Below are 15039 nucleotides of genomic sequence, written 5' to 3'. Positions count from 1 at the left end.
CCAGATGCCAAGCATTTGCCGCATGGATACCTTTGCTCATAGACGGAAACTGGCATCTGTCCGTTGAGGAATTGGAATGGCATTCCCTCTGCGCTGGTGGCAAGCTTGGCTCTAGATGTTAAACTTTGTGTTTTGTTTTTGTTTGATTCCAATCACAAATCATCATGATGGACAAGTTTTGTTTTTGTTTGATTCCAATGATTCCAATCACAAATCATCATGATGGACTCCTTGTTCTAAAAGGAGAAGTGAAAAAGTCGAAAACAACCAGTAGTTTTGGTTAAACATTTTGGGCCTGTAAAGTCCAACAAATGCGCCCATTCAAAGCCCCTCCTAAACAGTAGCTTAACAACATAGTTCACAAAAGGTCCAAATGAAGAGCACAAAAATGACATTCATATCCCGCTTCGATGTTTGCTGGTTCCCACAATTTGTATTCCGTAGATACAATGGTTCTATCTCTTTTACAGCAATTAAGTACTGGGCTAAGCAACAAATTTACCTGCAATTTCAAGGCAAAAATAAGGAAACGAGCACCAGTGTGTGTGCGTGCGTGCGTGGAAGAAAGGGAGAGAGCAAAAATCTTGAATTAGTTGGAGTAATGGGAGGGAATAACCTTGGATTACAATAGGCACTACAACAAACTCTCAACGTTAAGTTCTACAAACGAGCACGGATCAGGAATGTCGAAGTTGTTTAACACCTGAAAATACAAAATAGACAATTAAGGTAATTATGATATAATATGCCTCCCCACATAAAAGAAATCCAACCAGAGAGTGTATTTTGGATTATATCTTTCTGCGGTCCAGTTTTCCTAAGCCTAGAAGAGCCTTTGATGGAAAGGAACTTTCTATGGAGCTTAACAATAGTTCACCTGATTTTTATACTCGTGGATGAGGACCGATTTCAAGATTAAGATTTCGAGAAATATGAAAAACAGTCAAGTATATTTTTTCACTTGTGAATGGTAAGGCAAGAATGGCAAAATTTATAGGGCAGCATTTAATCTGTAGCTAAATCTTAGCACAAAATCAAGTGATGATACATACCTCAGGGTGCACAATGCCAAAAGTTCCGATGTGCTTCCCTTTATAGATGATGCTTGCTTGCCTACCCGGAAGAAACTCGGGTTCCTTCAGTAAATGTAAACACAGAGTGAATGATTCATACACTCTGTCCAAAGATATAGCAAAAGAAAAATGCAAATGAAAGAATATACTCACATCCGAAGGTTGTATGAAGTACCCAGTATGGTCACTGATAGGAACAAAAGCAGCACCAATCGCTTCCATAACTCTGTCCACCAAGCCATGAATCAACTGCATATCGGAACCCCAAGTAATAGGCAATTATTTATCTTTGTTTAACATAGAGCTATCCAACATCCCAGTTTAGTAAATTATGAAAAAATACATATCTTTATGCCATTTAGGCAAAAAAATTCATCCAAATTGTCACTAGGTTCTGAAATAGGTGACCAAACTGTGTATACCAGGTTTTGTATCGTACCTCGAACCCAGAGCTAGAACCACAGAAAAGAGCTGCTAGTTGGCGTTGATTTCTCGCACCAACATCTTTCCTCTCATCCAATAGTGCTATATCACCCACTTCGAAAATCTTCAACAATGTAAAGTGAGAAGAAATTTAAAAGCAAGCTTACAACATAAAGAAATATAAAATAAGAAATAACATTTTCAAGCATTCTAAAAGATATCAAACTTAACAAACAAGATTATAAACTATCTGTTTGAGGTGGAGCAAGAGAGCGAGAGACTTGAATCCTTGCTAAAATTCCTTTTTAATTTATTAGAGGAAAAAAGTGGCAAACCCAAATGAGAAGAAATCATGCATAAGCAAGATAAAATTGTCACATATACCTTTATGGGCTTTGGATGATCTTTGTTGTGACCAATAGTTTTCAATACGCCAGGCATCAAACTGGTTCGGACAAGTTCAAAATCAGACGATCGAGGATTTCCAACGACCACTGCCTTCGATTTATCATCTTTACGATTTACCATGGCAAAATTTTCTCTCCACGACCCCAATATAAACGTCAACACCTCTGTAAACCCAGTCATTGCAATCTAACACAAAAGTTTGAGACAACATAAAAGAAGTCAGAATAAACCACATTTCATTAAGTATACTATGGAAGGGTAAAACTTAAAACTGTTATTTATCAACTAAAAAGTTTTGTTCACCTCTAATTTAATATGGTCAGTGAGCTCATTCAAGGCTAGTGGCTTCAAAGATGCAGGACTTCGCTTTGGGATATTATTATATCCATATGCAATTGCAACATCCTAAACAAGAAAGAAAATGCGTTATTATAGAAACATGACAAAAGTTTTGATTTATAATCCAACAAAATTGTTATGACTACGTCTAAACCTCCATGACATCACAAGGATGAAGAATGTCGCTTCTGGTTGGAGGTACAAATACTGTGATATCGCCTGATACAGACTGCTCAGCACGCAATTGCATCCGATTCAACAAATCAGTAACCTACATGATAATAATAAAGAATTATGCGAAAATGAAAAAATTGCAGTATTTCAACTAAATCTCCCATAAATGATAGTTCCTAGTTTAGATCAGAAATCTTTTTGTAAAACTTGTACAACATAATATCAACCAACTCACATGCAATCAATAACAATACTAACCTTACAGCCTATCACTAAGCAAAATAATAACCTTATTCCAGACATCAGTAAGCAATATTAAAGAATAAAGTAGGAATAGGTAATATGCAGTTAACCTTATTCTTGACATACCTCTTCTGCTTCCAAAGAGACTCCAATTGTACCATTAACGTATGATAGGGAAACATCCATGTTGTAGATTGATAAATCAGGATAGACATATGATTTTCCATCTGAATATATCACTTCAACAGGTTCAATCTCAAACTTTCTTTCACAATATGCTGAAAATGCTGTCACCTAAAAGAATACAAGTTGATACCATCATCAACTGATAAGTGAGAACCAAAAACCAGCAAATAAATGCATCATAAACTTCCAGCTTCTCACTATTGTGTTCAGAACAATCTTGGCCTTTGTCAAATCAGTAGCCGTACATTCTATGAAAACATTCTTTGTCTTCAAATTTATTGCTGAATGTGCACCATTAATAATGGGGGGTAAAGACAAAACAATTCTGCCAAAATAAACTTAATGTCACTCATCGAGACAAAGCCATAATATAGTAATAAATGAATGAAAACAAAAATTTATCATACCTGTTGTGATCATATAAAACAGGAAACACCGGCGAGTTCTCTATTATGTGCAAAAACTTCTTCAGCTTCAAATCTGACTGCCAGAATACAGTGATAAAATATGGATCAAGATACTTTACTTTCCTAATGTCATTCAAGAGTCATAATTACTAGGTCATACAAAACTAAGGAGATTCTGAACAAGGATGTGCATGAAATAGCTATTATTGCAATGATTTCTAAATTGCTGATTCTAGTTTGGTCTAGACTAACTATAACACTTCCCCAGAAAGGGGAAAAAGAAAGAAAAAAGAAGGAAAGAAGAACAAAGATCAAAAACCACCCAGTTAAGAACTCACTCTGTAAAATTCAATGAGCTCATCGGCTCTAAAGCTCTTCACCTAATATAGAAATCAAAACGACAAGATATTAGTGCTAACAATAGCCATTAACAAGTATCTTCAACCTATTAAAGAGAGATATATATAGTCATATAAACTACTAAACTGAGAATAGCATAAAAATCATAAAATTACCTGTTTCAGAGGCACAAAATTTATACTTGAAGATGGCAAAGCCTGAACATGGAAAGAAAATGTGAGTCAACAGTAGTATTGTCTTAGATATATGAAGTAGGATTTAGCAATCAACGAAAAACATGAAAAATTATTTCATCGACATGCATGTTGTATCCGGGGATCTTTGCCAAAGACAGAAATTTCCACTTTTCATTCCTAGAACTGAATGTTTCAGCAAAGGATCTATACTGTTACCATAAATTAGTACAAAATTCAATATCACATGACCCCTTAAACAAAAAAGGAATGCAAAATACAAAACCATAGCAAAGGGAACATGTTACAAAAGCCCACCTCATATGTGAAAGGGGCTTGTAATGTATCCAAGTCATGAGTCCCAATGGCAACTAGGGTTCTTCGCCTATAAAATGAATATCAGATGTAAGCACTTCAATTGAATAACCACAGAAAATCTTTGGGCTCAAAGACAAGCAGTAGCTCTTATCATAACTTCATGCATTCATTCTGATTTGTCTTGCTATTCTTACCCTTCTAGCACTTAAACAAACTATTCTGATTGTTTTTTTATATTCTTACCTTTATCTACTTTAAATAACCATATAGATTACTTCAAATTTATTATAATACTGTAAGATCACATAACTATCGTCATGTCAAATAATTTCGTGTGATGCAAGTGATTAATATGAATCATTATTGTCATTAAGAATTAGTCATGAGATCATTATTTTCTTTTAGAACCAATGAGATAACGTTGCAAGTTAATGGTTTTCATTTCATCACTAAAATTAAAAGCCACACATCATCAATGACAAAGATCAGGGAACATAGAAATTGTCATGCAGTGTTCCCGACAAGAAGTGTCATTTCAATTTTGGAAATCTCATGTATGTGGCCTGCCAGTGCAACAAAATACAGATGAGGTAGGGGCAACTGGGAGCATGCCAAGCTAAATCGGGAATCAGCGCTATGAGTCAGAAAACATTACCGGCACATATTTTGATGAAGCTTGTCTTGGAGATCAATAAAGCTGTTATAACTTGCTTCAGTGAAGGTTACGCCTCTTAAAACAGCACAGACAACATGAGGGCGAATTGAAGATGTCTGCAAGTGGAAAAGGGGTCTAAATGAACTAAACAGTATCACCAGAAAATAAAAAACATCAACCCTTTTCATATCATATAACTACCTCTGGTTTTACATGCATTTTAATCATTGACTCCTTACTAATGTTCGCCAACTTATATGTAGGAATCTCCTCTTCCCTACTGAAAACACGGAGGGCTTGAGCAAGCCCTTCAAGGCAAAGTAAATCATATCTGCATATAAATCAAATAACAAAGTTGTTCAACTCATTTTATGTTATGTGAAAATCATACAACAATTATTCTCATTCCTATAGTTACTCCTTGACACTCTGAACACAGCCTACCCACTTAAGCAGACAAGAGCAGTCTGAGATTTAAAATATTTGGCCTCAAGGGTTATGTTAACATTAAAATTAGAAACCAACCCATGAAATGAAGTAGGATAAAACATCAAGTTCCAAAACATGCAATTAAATTAAGACAATTCTCCGTGCTAGTCAATTATAAGAAAAGAAAAAAAAAAGGTACCTATTCGCGGGAACTTCGATCTTGTAAATAACTTCTTCATCTTCCTCAACTTCAGCGTCCAAATGCTTTTCTTTTCTAATAATTGCTTTCTCAGTTGTCTACAAACACACATTAACCATTAGAAGTTTTGGCATCAGAGAAATACAAAAATAAAATGAAACACGTGAAGAATGAAAAAAAATGCTTACGACGTCGTCCAGCTCGATGCCGAAGCTGAAGCATACTTCTTCAAACTCTTCCTGAGCTGTCAGATTCAATTCAAAAACACAAACGAAAGTGAATTCCTTATTGATGATATAAGTACATCGATGAGATGAAGAGTCAGAAATGAAACACTGAGAGCTCACTGTAAGTTCTTCCTAGTGCTGCATACAGACGATCCCGTCCCACGCTGACGGTAGGCATGGCGGACTTTGACTACTCTCTCCGATAGCGCACGCAGAGACTGCCACCACAAGAGAGAAGCAAAACCCTACGCTCTGTTTGGACATCGGATGGTTATTTGTTTTTATTTTTAATTGGGCCCAAGGTTGGGTTTAGCCCAAATAAAGTGTGCACTTATGAAGCCCATCTAAGGCCCACAATTCCTTAAACCCTGGTGATAAAATGAAAAAACCCTAATGTGCAGAAGGTAGGTTTGTGCGAGACTTTTGAGAGAGAGTGTAAAATCCTAGTATCCAGAAAGAAAGAAGAGGAAGAGAGAGATGGGAAGCGATAGCGAAGTAGAGAAGACGGCGCAAAAGGAGAGGGAGAGGAAGAAGATGCAGGCTCTTGCTCCCATAGCCAAACCCCTTGCCGGCAAGAAGCTCTGCAAGCGAACCCTCAAGCTTGTCCGCAGAGGTATATACGCCTACATACATATATACATATTATACGTGTATATATATGTTATACATGTATGCATATGTGTGCAATCTGATGTTTTTTTTTTTTTTTTGTTGGTATCTTGTAGCTGCTGAGAACAAATGCTTGAAGAGAGGAGTGAAGGAGGTAGTCAAAAGCATAAGGCGAGGCCAAAAGGGGTCAGTTCTTCATCTAATTTATTTTTCTTTTGTAATTTGTATTATGCAATTCATTTGCTCGTCAAAAATACTGTATTGAACTGAGAGGACTCAACTTTGGTTATAGTAGATACTTTGTTTTTCCTTGTATTTCTTCCCTTGTGTTATATTGAGTAATATTAGTTCTGTTTAATCATTGAGTCCCAGATTAGGTCAGTCTATCTGAAATTATGGGTAGAGTTAGAAGAAAACATCGATTTAGTGAGACATTACTTGATAATTGCATTGATGGTTGACTCATATTAGAGGGCTACGTTATGAGTGTTGTGGGGAGAGTTTTGAAGTAGATTCAAATAGTGAAAAAGGGCCTTCATTTGTCAGTCTCTGTTCTGTTAGCTCTACTTCCTTACATTTCTTGGATCAGATGTGGCTGGATTTATTTGTATCATTTGTGCTGGAGTGCAGGTTATGTGTTATTGCTGGGAACATTTCTCCTATTGATGTGATCACTCATGTTCCAATCTTGTGTGAAGAGGCTGAAATTCCATATCTTTATGTGCCCTCAAAAGAAGTAAGCAGCTTTTAATTCAATCTTTCTTTATAAAATTATTTCACATTATACGATATATTATTCAATGCGCGAGCTTTCGCACATGTTAGCTGCTTCATTGATCAAAGTATTCACTGATATTGGTTTGTCAATGTCTTCTTCAGGATCTTGCAAATGCAGGGGCCACCAAGAGGCCAACTTGCTGTCTTCTGGTGATGACCAAGCCTTCCAAGGGGGAATTAGGCCAAGAGGAACAAGATAAACTAAAGGCAGATTATGACCAGGTTGTAGGAGATGTTTCTGAACTTCAATCCTCCCTTTTCTGAAGGCTGGAAACATTTTACTTGCCGTTGTCCTGATTATCTTATTTGAGGTTATTTTCCTTTTTTTAATCCCTCTGACTGATGGGCCTTGTACTTTGTTTTAGAAAAAATTAAAATGTGCTTGTTAGTGTAACTAACTATTGAAGTGTATGGCTTGGATGAATTAACTCAATTTAGACCATGTGTGTTATGACCCGTGGATTAAAAGTGGGGCATACCAAATGAAACTAAGAATTGCCAGAACTTCCATTTGTAAGCGGAAATTATGTAAAATAAAACAGGTATAAAACTGGCTCATTTGGAACACTTCGACTTGTACTACTGTGCTATTGCAACTGTCATTTTCAACATGTATACGGTATACAAACTATTTACAATACGGCCAGACCACACTAAATCAACCCTAGAAATCTATTTGGAGCACAGGGGTTTATAATAAAAACAAGGGTGTAGAAGATTTTATGCTGACAGTCAGCTGCTTGGCATGAAATTATTTTGGGGAAGTCAGACTCCTGATGAAGAAGAAACCTAATCCACCAATTGCCAAAGTAAGAATAACTGGGACAATTGAGTCAATATCAGTCACTCTTCCACTACTATCTGCTCTTCCTTGGCGAAGCCTTTCCCCTGAATATTCTCGCAGAAGATTGCTCAAATTGTCTATTTGGTGCATGATCTGGCGTTGGCTCCGTGTGATTGCTAGCATCTGTTGAGTACTCCAAATAACCAAATAAGCATATCAGAAGGGAACAGAAAAGAATAAATCAATCTGTCACCACAAAAGTTTAGTTTTTCACAAAATCCCACCTCTTCCATCAGTGGAGACTCCTTGACCAATTGTGATGACGACGAAGAATGGGGCAGTAGAGATCCTGCCAATGAGCCATTACTTAAGCCAGTTACAAAATGAGAAGTGGGTCCAGATCCAGTGCAGGCTTCAGCCTGCAAAGCCAAATTCTGCTGGCTAGCTGAAACTTTTCTGACTGAGAACTTGGAGTTGAGTTCTTCAACACGAGAAGTAAACTCATCCATCCTCTCATTCAGTGTAGAAATTTGTTCTGAAAGTTGAGTTATAACCCCCTGAAATAATACAAGACAATTATTGGTAAGCAAACCAATGCAGGATGTGGAGTTTCTGCACAGCAAGACCGAGGAATAGTTAACTCACCTGGTTTGAAAGTGCTTGAGGTGATTCCAGGGCTCTTCCATCAAACCTTCTACTGTTAACAGCAAGTCTTGTTAGCTTGGACATTGTATTGTCCCTTTGATTTGAGAAAGAGTGTGATGCACCGCTGCAGTGAAAATATGATGTTAAAAGAACCAATCAGTACATACAAGCATGATCAGCTGGATGAGAGTCTATTGGTTATGACAAACTAAACAAAATGGTTGACGATATTTGGTCACTTTTTATGGTTTAAGATCATTTTCTCTTCTAATTGTGATACCCTTTCAAGTCCAAGAAAATAGCTGAAAATGAGTAGTACCGGTTGAGATACTTGGTTCTCCTGTCTGCTGAGGCTCGAGAAAGGGCTTCCTTTGGGCTTGAAACAAAATCATCATCTATGCTGAGCTTTGTCTTCAAATCATCTGGCAAGGCCTGTAGATTGATCGCATCAGGACCATGCAAAAACAGGACAACCCATGATCAATTGAGGAAACCATACCATGACATCATTTACAAGTTTCTCCAGCTGAATTTGTTCAATGTAAGTACGAGGAACATATGAACCGTCCAGATCGAGCTGCTCTGCGACATATTTAACATATAACCGATCCTTTCCTTGCACCTTCATACCAGTCCAGCAAGTCAGTGTTAAGGAATTCAGTATTGAATAGCATTTTCAAATGACATAAGTCAAAGGAAATGTTCACCTAAAACAACTACAGTTAATCTACATTAAACCCAAATGTACAAATGTTACGAAAATTACAATTTGAGATCTTTACCAAAAAATACAGCAAAAAGGAAAATACAATGACAAATACATCTGAGATTCATTAAGTGATAAAAATATAGTCACCACACTGTTAGAAAAAAGAAAAATGTATCACAAATTCCAAAACAATCTGAAAAGGCGAATGGATAAAATGGCATGATACCTGAACATATTGGCGATTAATTTGCTCCAACCAATCAGTTTTCACGCAAATCTTATCATCACAGAAGATATGGCTGCTTCTTTTCAAGATGGATGCAATTGTATACCCCAAGGCCATGAGACCTCCAAGAAGGCGCACACTAACTTCAAAAGTTATTCGAGGTGATATTATGAAGGGACTATCCGTAACCCATTCCTGAGAGAGAGAGAGAGAGAGAGAGAGAGAGAGAGAGAGAGAAACTAGTCAGAGATCCTTCTCTGGGACAAGCTAAGATATTTAGACATAATGATCTGCCACCAAGCACATAATAGCAGAACCCTGTACAAAATCATATGGAAATTTTCACCTGCACCCACATGTAATTTAAATACAACCATGTATGCTGGATATGACTTTCCAGACATGTAGAATGTGCTCGCCGTCAAACTTCCCAAGTCACAATCATCAACTCTTCGCCTTAAAATGTCCATTATCCAAATGATGAGCAAGCATATTTCTAAATGGAATTAGAAATTCATTTCACTAAGTAAAATAGCAAGGTGCATGTTTGAAATGGAAAGACGCATTTAAACTGTTACTTTGATGGACTAAGGAATAATGGGTAGACCTCAAGACATCTAGAGCTCCAAACTACCCAAAAATTTTAACTCCTTAAGTACATAAAATCTTAGGGCAAGAAATAAAAAGAACTAAAATCAGTTCCATAGAGAAGAAATAAATAAAGGAAGAAAGTAGCTTTGGGTGAAGAAATATATATGTTTCCAAGAAGAGGACTAGCATGCACTCCAGCTCTCTCTTTTTAGGTCTATACCAGTTAGCCATACAACAACAGTGGCTGAGAAAGAAGAAGAGTCAAACACAAAGGGCAGGAAATTGGATAGTGATGATAATGACTATAACAAGGACAACAGGATCACACTAATGAAGAAAATGAGGTGTGGATGTCTCTCATATCTAAGCAAATCCTGAAAATAAACCTTTGTAGATTCCTTTCTTTACTATTGGCCAATGATGAAAATACCTCTGACATACATACAGGCAAGGACACTGGTAAGAACAACTCAAACGCATATATAAGCTTGAAGAATATTTAGTTTACAGATTTCAAACCTCAAACATGAGATTGTATTTGCCATCCCTGTTCCTCATCCTTAGATACGATTGACATGCTTCAGGATCTTCTCCTGGTGGTAAAAGATATATGTCATAAGTTTCTTCTTTGGTTTCTTTGTGATCATCAGAAAGAACAGCTTTGATCTGATCCACTGTCACTGCCTTAATTGACTGCAATCAGAAACAACGGCCCAGTGAAACAGTCAGAAAAAAAACAATTATGGATTACCTGAAACACAAACTGGGGAAAAAGAAAGACCAAAGCAAGGAAATTTAGTAGCCAACCTTTAAAATATATGTCGGGTTTTGAAAACCAGTGAAGGGATTGAACTTGTTGGTGATTTTTATATGTGCTGTCTGGAGATCTGGCTCAATAAAGGCCTTGTACATAGGATACACCTGTCTCAAAATTCTGGATGAGAACCACCATAAATCTTTTTATGCCCAATAATTACATGTTACAAAGGCTGCTCTGTAAAAGTTCCAAAGGCAAAAAAAAATTCTAACACAGGATAAAGGGTTAACCGTTTCAGAAATTTGATGGATAATTTCTGCAGGATCTTGGCCGGCACGTTGAATGTCCCGTAACACCCGTTTGACAAGGTCAAAGTGAACTCCACCAGTTATAGACACACGGAGATCTAACAAAGGCCGCAATCTCTCACTTAAGGCATATATACCCTCAATGAGCACAATACGGGAGCTAGGGACCTCTACCGTCCTGTTAGAAGCACCGAAATGACCATGAGTATACAACAGAATTAGAACACTATAAAAGCTATTATGTTATTTAAAAGGTATACCAAAGAAGGCCAGACATGATGAGCCTCCTTTGGTAATTACATTAAATCATCCCATCAAGAATCACAGAAACCAGTCAACACCAGAATTTTGGGCCTTTTTTTTTTTCTCAATTCAAATGGAATTAGGATTGATGGCAAGTTAATGTGGCAAAGGATTTTCCACATGATGCAGAGATGCAGTACCTGTAACCTGTGCGAGAGCTAGACTTGAAATCATATACTGGAACTTCAACAGGATTGCCTGCTTTTAAACCATGTATGTTTTCAAGCATTGTGTCATAATCTGTCAGGCGTGGATCTGTTTCAAGACATTACAACAATTAGAGTTCAACCGTGAGTGCTCTGATGTATAATCACTTATTGCAATGATTGAACAATAGATCCAGAGACGCCAGTGGAGGAAGACAACAGAAGTACATTTTCAGGAAAACTATAAACAAGGAAGTGAACAATCTTGGAAAAGGTAATAAACATAATGACTAAAAAAGAAAAAAAAATCACTGAAAAGATGTGAAATTAATAACATGTGAACTTAACAGTGGATCCAATCCAAGTGGGAGTGGTTACCTATTAGCATACTCTAGCAAAAAGGGGCTGCATGCTTATACAACTCAAAACAAAGGGATGCTTTATGTACTCAGACCTCCTAAATTCATTTATATCTATGACAATGGACTCAAAAGAGTGAAGATATTCTAATTGGGATATGGGAAAGACAAAAGTTTCAAAATAGGCTTCAATTAAGTCACCTCCGGGAATAAATTCAATAGGGACATTTTTATATTTTTGAACACCCCCACACTATGCTTAGCACAGCATGCTGGTATTCCACATCTGGCACTCCATGCACCAGCTAAAATTGGAATTTCACTAGGACTCAGGAAAACCTATACATTTATCTTCAATTTCTCACAAGTCTCTTTATACCATGTTCTCCGCCAAACCTCTATACTTAGATGGGATTCCCTAAGAGTGAATGGTAACTCTTACCCTAAATTCTTAAGCATGTACTATGCTGTAATATGCCAATGGTATCACTCCAAGGTATTTGAGAAAAAAGTAACAATAATCACAGAACAAAGAAAGAAGCTTAAGGCTGAATGCAAAAGGCAAACACTCTAGCATCATTGTAGTTAGAGGAAAATGAGATCCTTTACCGTCGAAGTTGCCATCAATGATACGACTAGCATCATTGTAGTTGTCCATTGAAATAACAGCAATGCTGGGCATAAAGTTGAGTACTTTCTCCGTGAAAACAGTCTTACCAGCTCCAGAGGGACCTGCTACTCCAACCAGTATTATCCCATCATTCTTTTGAGCCAACAGCTGACATGCCCGGATAACTATAAAGAAACCTTTTTCAAATGACAGTATATCTTGAATTGGGACAATCTCATATCGATCACAGTCCTTTCTTTTAACAAGTTGGACCTGATCTCGCAAAAGACCAGAGCGCGGCCTCGGTGATTCAGCATCAGAAGTTGTATCTTGAGCCATTTAGAGATTAAAAATCTATATTATTCCCAATTAGCTGCATAAACAAATAGCAATGGCAACACTTCATTGTGCTTATATAAAGAAGAATCAAACAGGAAAGAAATTGCAGAACTTTGAACTCTGTAATTCTTTATAATGCTAAGAGGCAAATGTCCATTCTTTATACCAATAAGTTAATAATTCACGATTCATTGATATTTACAAATTAACATTGATTCAAGAACTCCTTCCCAACCGCCAAAAGTAAAGAAATATAAAAAGGAAGTGAAAATTTAAGGACCAACAAGTACCACTCCGACAATCGTATATGAAATCATTAGGAAACAGTGACCCAGAAATTTAAATCACATAAAAGTTTAAGAATGCATGAAAAATTTGTCAGATTGATTGGTTCAGAGTGACCACACCTTTTCAAGACAGAAATGAAAATCACAGCTGCACTTGTTTCTCTGAATTCTTGGAGTTTCTTGGAGGCAAATTGGCTGGTAGTGGATTCTGGGAAATTTTGTCGCTTTCAATGTAATTCTTGTTATCTTGTGTGTAAGGTCGAAGAAACGAGATGACACTTGGTTAAGTTTGAGAGACACGAGTGAGAAAATATCGGATGCAAAAATTTATGGCATAAAACTGGGTGTAGTTGTGTAGTATATATTTCTTTTCTTCTCTTCTGACAATGCCGAGAGGAATTTAGGGGTCGTTTGGTACACAGATTTGGCTTGGTCTTATTTGGATTAAATTAAGTATCATATTTTTTTCATTTAATTCTAGTCTTAAATGGGATTGCTAATACCAGGCCCACCAAAAACATCTTCTTAAGAGGGGACTACTAAACCCATATAGAAAGGGATGATTAACTAGTCTAATGTTCACCAATATATAAGATGCACATATTATATTGTAATATTAGTAACATATATTACTAATAATAATAATAATAATAATAATAATATTATTATTATTATTATTATTATTATTATTATTATTATTATTATTATTATTATTATTATTACATACACACATACTATAATATACATATATGCACATATACATGTATATATATAAACACATATATACATATATAATATATATATATAAATATATATATAGATATATACACGTATATTATTATTATAATATACCCATATACACATACACATATTAATATTATAATAATAGCATACATATATATATATATATATGTAATATATATTATATTATATATTATAATACATATATATACGTATATATACATATATGTGTATATATATTATACCCATGTATGTATTATAATATACATATACACACGTATATACGCATATACATAATATATTTATACTATATGTATATATATTATAATATACATATATACACGTATATACATGTATATAATATATGTGTATATGGGTGTATCTATATATTACAATATATACATGGGTATAATGCATACATCTAGTCCTAGTCCAAGCATTCATCAAATGCAGGATAAGTGTTATCCAACTTAGATCAAGTCAAGACAGTCCCTAAGCATAGTCCATGCCAAGACAGTCCTGTGTAACAAACGAGCCCAGTCTTGGATTCGTTGAAAGATATAACTTTGTACTGGCCTGAAGGGGCCACCGTTGATTTGGACTCAACTAATACAAGTTGTTTTCCTTTTTTCACAAATATGGAATTTTCCTTTCTTTTTCTTGGCTAAAAATTATGTGGCAGTTGGTATAATAACTTTAGGGCCCCGTTTGGTTCACGGAATGGATTTGAGGGGAAATCACTTCCCATGTCATTTCCTAAGGAATGGGAATAGAATATTCCTTTCTCATGTTTAGTAATGTCAGGAAAGTAACCGAGAGATTTCACTTTATTTCATTTCCCATGTTTGTTTTAAGTAGAAATGGAAAACAAAGTTTGTATAATTTTTCAATTATACCCATATTAAATCAAATAAAAAAAGAATGCATTTAATGATACATTGTAATTCTAAATTGTTCATGGGGACAAAATAATCATGAAAATTGTGCACTGGATGTTGACTCATTTTCCCAAACTTTCCCATGATGAGGGAAAATAAAACTCAAGTTGAAAGGAGGGCTTCACTTTCCCCCTACTTTACCATGTGCCAGACAACCATTTTTCATGCCTAGTTTTACCAAATATAGAAAAGCAATTGAATTATCATTCCCAAGCCTCATTTCTCATGAACCAAACGGGGATGCTGAAACCGTTTGATCAAAAGCTCTAGTTTCCTCTTTAAGGAAGGTAGCATCT

General features: G+C 36.0%; 3 protein-coding genes across 3 annotated transcripts; 1 reads left to right on the top strand and 2 right to left on the bottom strand.

Moving 5' to 3' along the window:
• Positions 1 to 201: 201 nt before the first annotated feature.
• On the bottom strand, positions 202 to 5853 carry LOC117628587 (phenylalanine--tRNA ligase beta subunit, cytoplasmic-like). Its single transcript, XM_034361072.1, has 19 exons — positions 5735 to 5853; positions 5576 to 5631; positions 5388 to 5485; positions 4961 to 5090; positions 4760 to 4875; positions 4105 to 4171; positions 3769 to 3810; positions 3592 to 3633; positions 3254 to 3330; positions 3045 to 3171; positions 2787 to 2954; positions 2398 to 2514; positions 2208 to 2309; positions 1881 to 2090; positions 1513 to 1620; positions 1227 to 1322; positions 1053 to 1136; positions 617 to 703; positions 202 to 502 (listed from the first exon to the last, which is right to left on the bottom strand). Exons 1-18 carry the CDS (start codon positions 5790 to 5792, stop codon positions 635 to 637), a joined length of 1767 nt encoding a protein of 588 aa, XP_034216963.1. The 5' UTR covers positions 5793 to 5853; the 3' UTR covers positions 202 to 502; positions 617 to 634.
• A 159-nt stretch (positions 5854 to 6012) lies between these two features.
• LOC117627252 (H/ACA ribonucleoprotein complex subunit 2-like protein) lies at positions 6013 to 7454 on the top strand. The gene is made up of 4 exons (XM_034359231.1): positions 6013 to 6227; positions 6340 to 6409; positions 6854 to 6959; positions 7103 to 7454. Exons 1-4 carry the CDS (start codon positions 6092 to 6094, stop codon positions 7262 to 7264), a joined length of 474 nt encoding a protein of 157 aa, XP_034215122.1. The 5' UTR covers positions 6013 to 6091; the 3' UTR covers positions 7265 to 7454.
• Positions 7455 to 7524: 70 nt separating this feature from the next.
• LOC117627248 (inorganic pyrophosphatase TTM1) lies at positions 7525 to 13433 on the bottom strand. The gene is made up of 12 exons (XM_034359226.1): positions 13185 to 13433; positions 12438 to 12811; positions 11464 to 11578; positions 11003 to 11198; positions 10763 to 10876; positions 10475 to 10648; positions 9365 to 9559; positions 8929 to 9051; positions 8749 to 8861; positions 8430 to 8553; positions 8069 to 8341; positions 7525 to 7967 (listed from the first exon to the last, which is right to left on the bottom strand). Exons 2-12 carry the CDS (start codon positions 12775 to 12777, stop codon positions 7752 to 7754), a joined length of 1983 nt encoding a protein of 660 aa, XP_034215117.1. The 5' UTR covers positions 12778 to 12811; positions 13185 to 13433; the 3' UTR covers positions 7525 to 7751.
• Between the last annotated feature and the right edge of the window lie 1606 nt (positions 13434 to 15039).

Source organism: Prunus dulcis, chromosome 5 (genome assembly GCF_902201215.1).
Source record: "Prunus dulcis chromosome 5, ALMONDv2, whole genome shotgun sequence".
Lineage (NCBI taxonomy): Eukaryota > Viridiplantae > Streptophyta > Magnoliopsida > Rosales > Rosaceae > Prunus > Prunus dulcis.
The sequence above is the reverse complement of the archived record's forward strand: the minus strand, read 5'-3'. Positions and strand labels throughout refer to the sequence as shown.

Coding starts and splice junctions, on each gene's coding strand:
- LOC117628587 (XM_034361072.1), bottom strand. CDS start 5,792: ATGCCTACCGTCAGCGTGGGACGGGATCGTCTGTATGCAGCACTAGGA. Junction 5,632..5,734: donor AGCACTAGGAAGAACTTACA/GTGAGCTCTCAG, acceptor TGAATCTGACAG/CTCAGGAAGAGTTTGAAGAA. Junction 1,323..1,512: donor GTTCTAGCTCTGGGTTCGAG/GTACGATACAAA, acceptor TCCGATATGCAG/TTGATTCATGGCTTGGTGGA.
- LOC117627252 (XM_034359231.1), top strand. CDS start 6,092: ATGGGAAGCGATAGCGAAGTAGAGAAGACGGCGCAAAAGGAGAGGGAG. Junction 6,228..6,339: donor CCTCAAGCTTGTCCGCAGAG/GTATATACGCCT, acceptor GGTATCTTGTAG/CTGCTGAGAACAAATGCTTG. Junction 6,960..7,102: donor TTTATGTGCCCTCAAAAGAA/GTAAGCAGCTTT, acceptor TGTCTTCTTCAG/GATCTTGCAAATGCAGGGGC.
- LOC117627248 (XM_034359226.1), bottom strand. CDS start 12,777: ATGGCTCAAGATACAACTTCTGATGCTGAATCACCGAGGCCGCGCTCT. Junction 11,579..12,437: donor CATTGATGGCAACTTCGACG/GTAAAGGATCTC, acceptor GTCTTGAAACAG/ATCCACGCCTGACAGATTAT. Junction 10,877..11,002: donor TCCATCAAATTTCTGAAACG/GTTAACCCTTTA, acceptor ATTTTGAGACAG/GTGTATCCTATGTACAAGGC.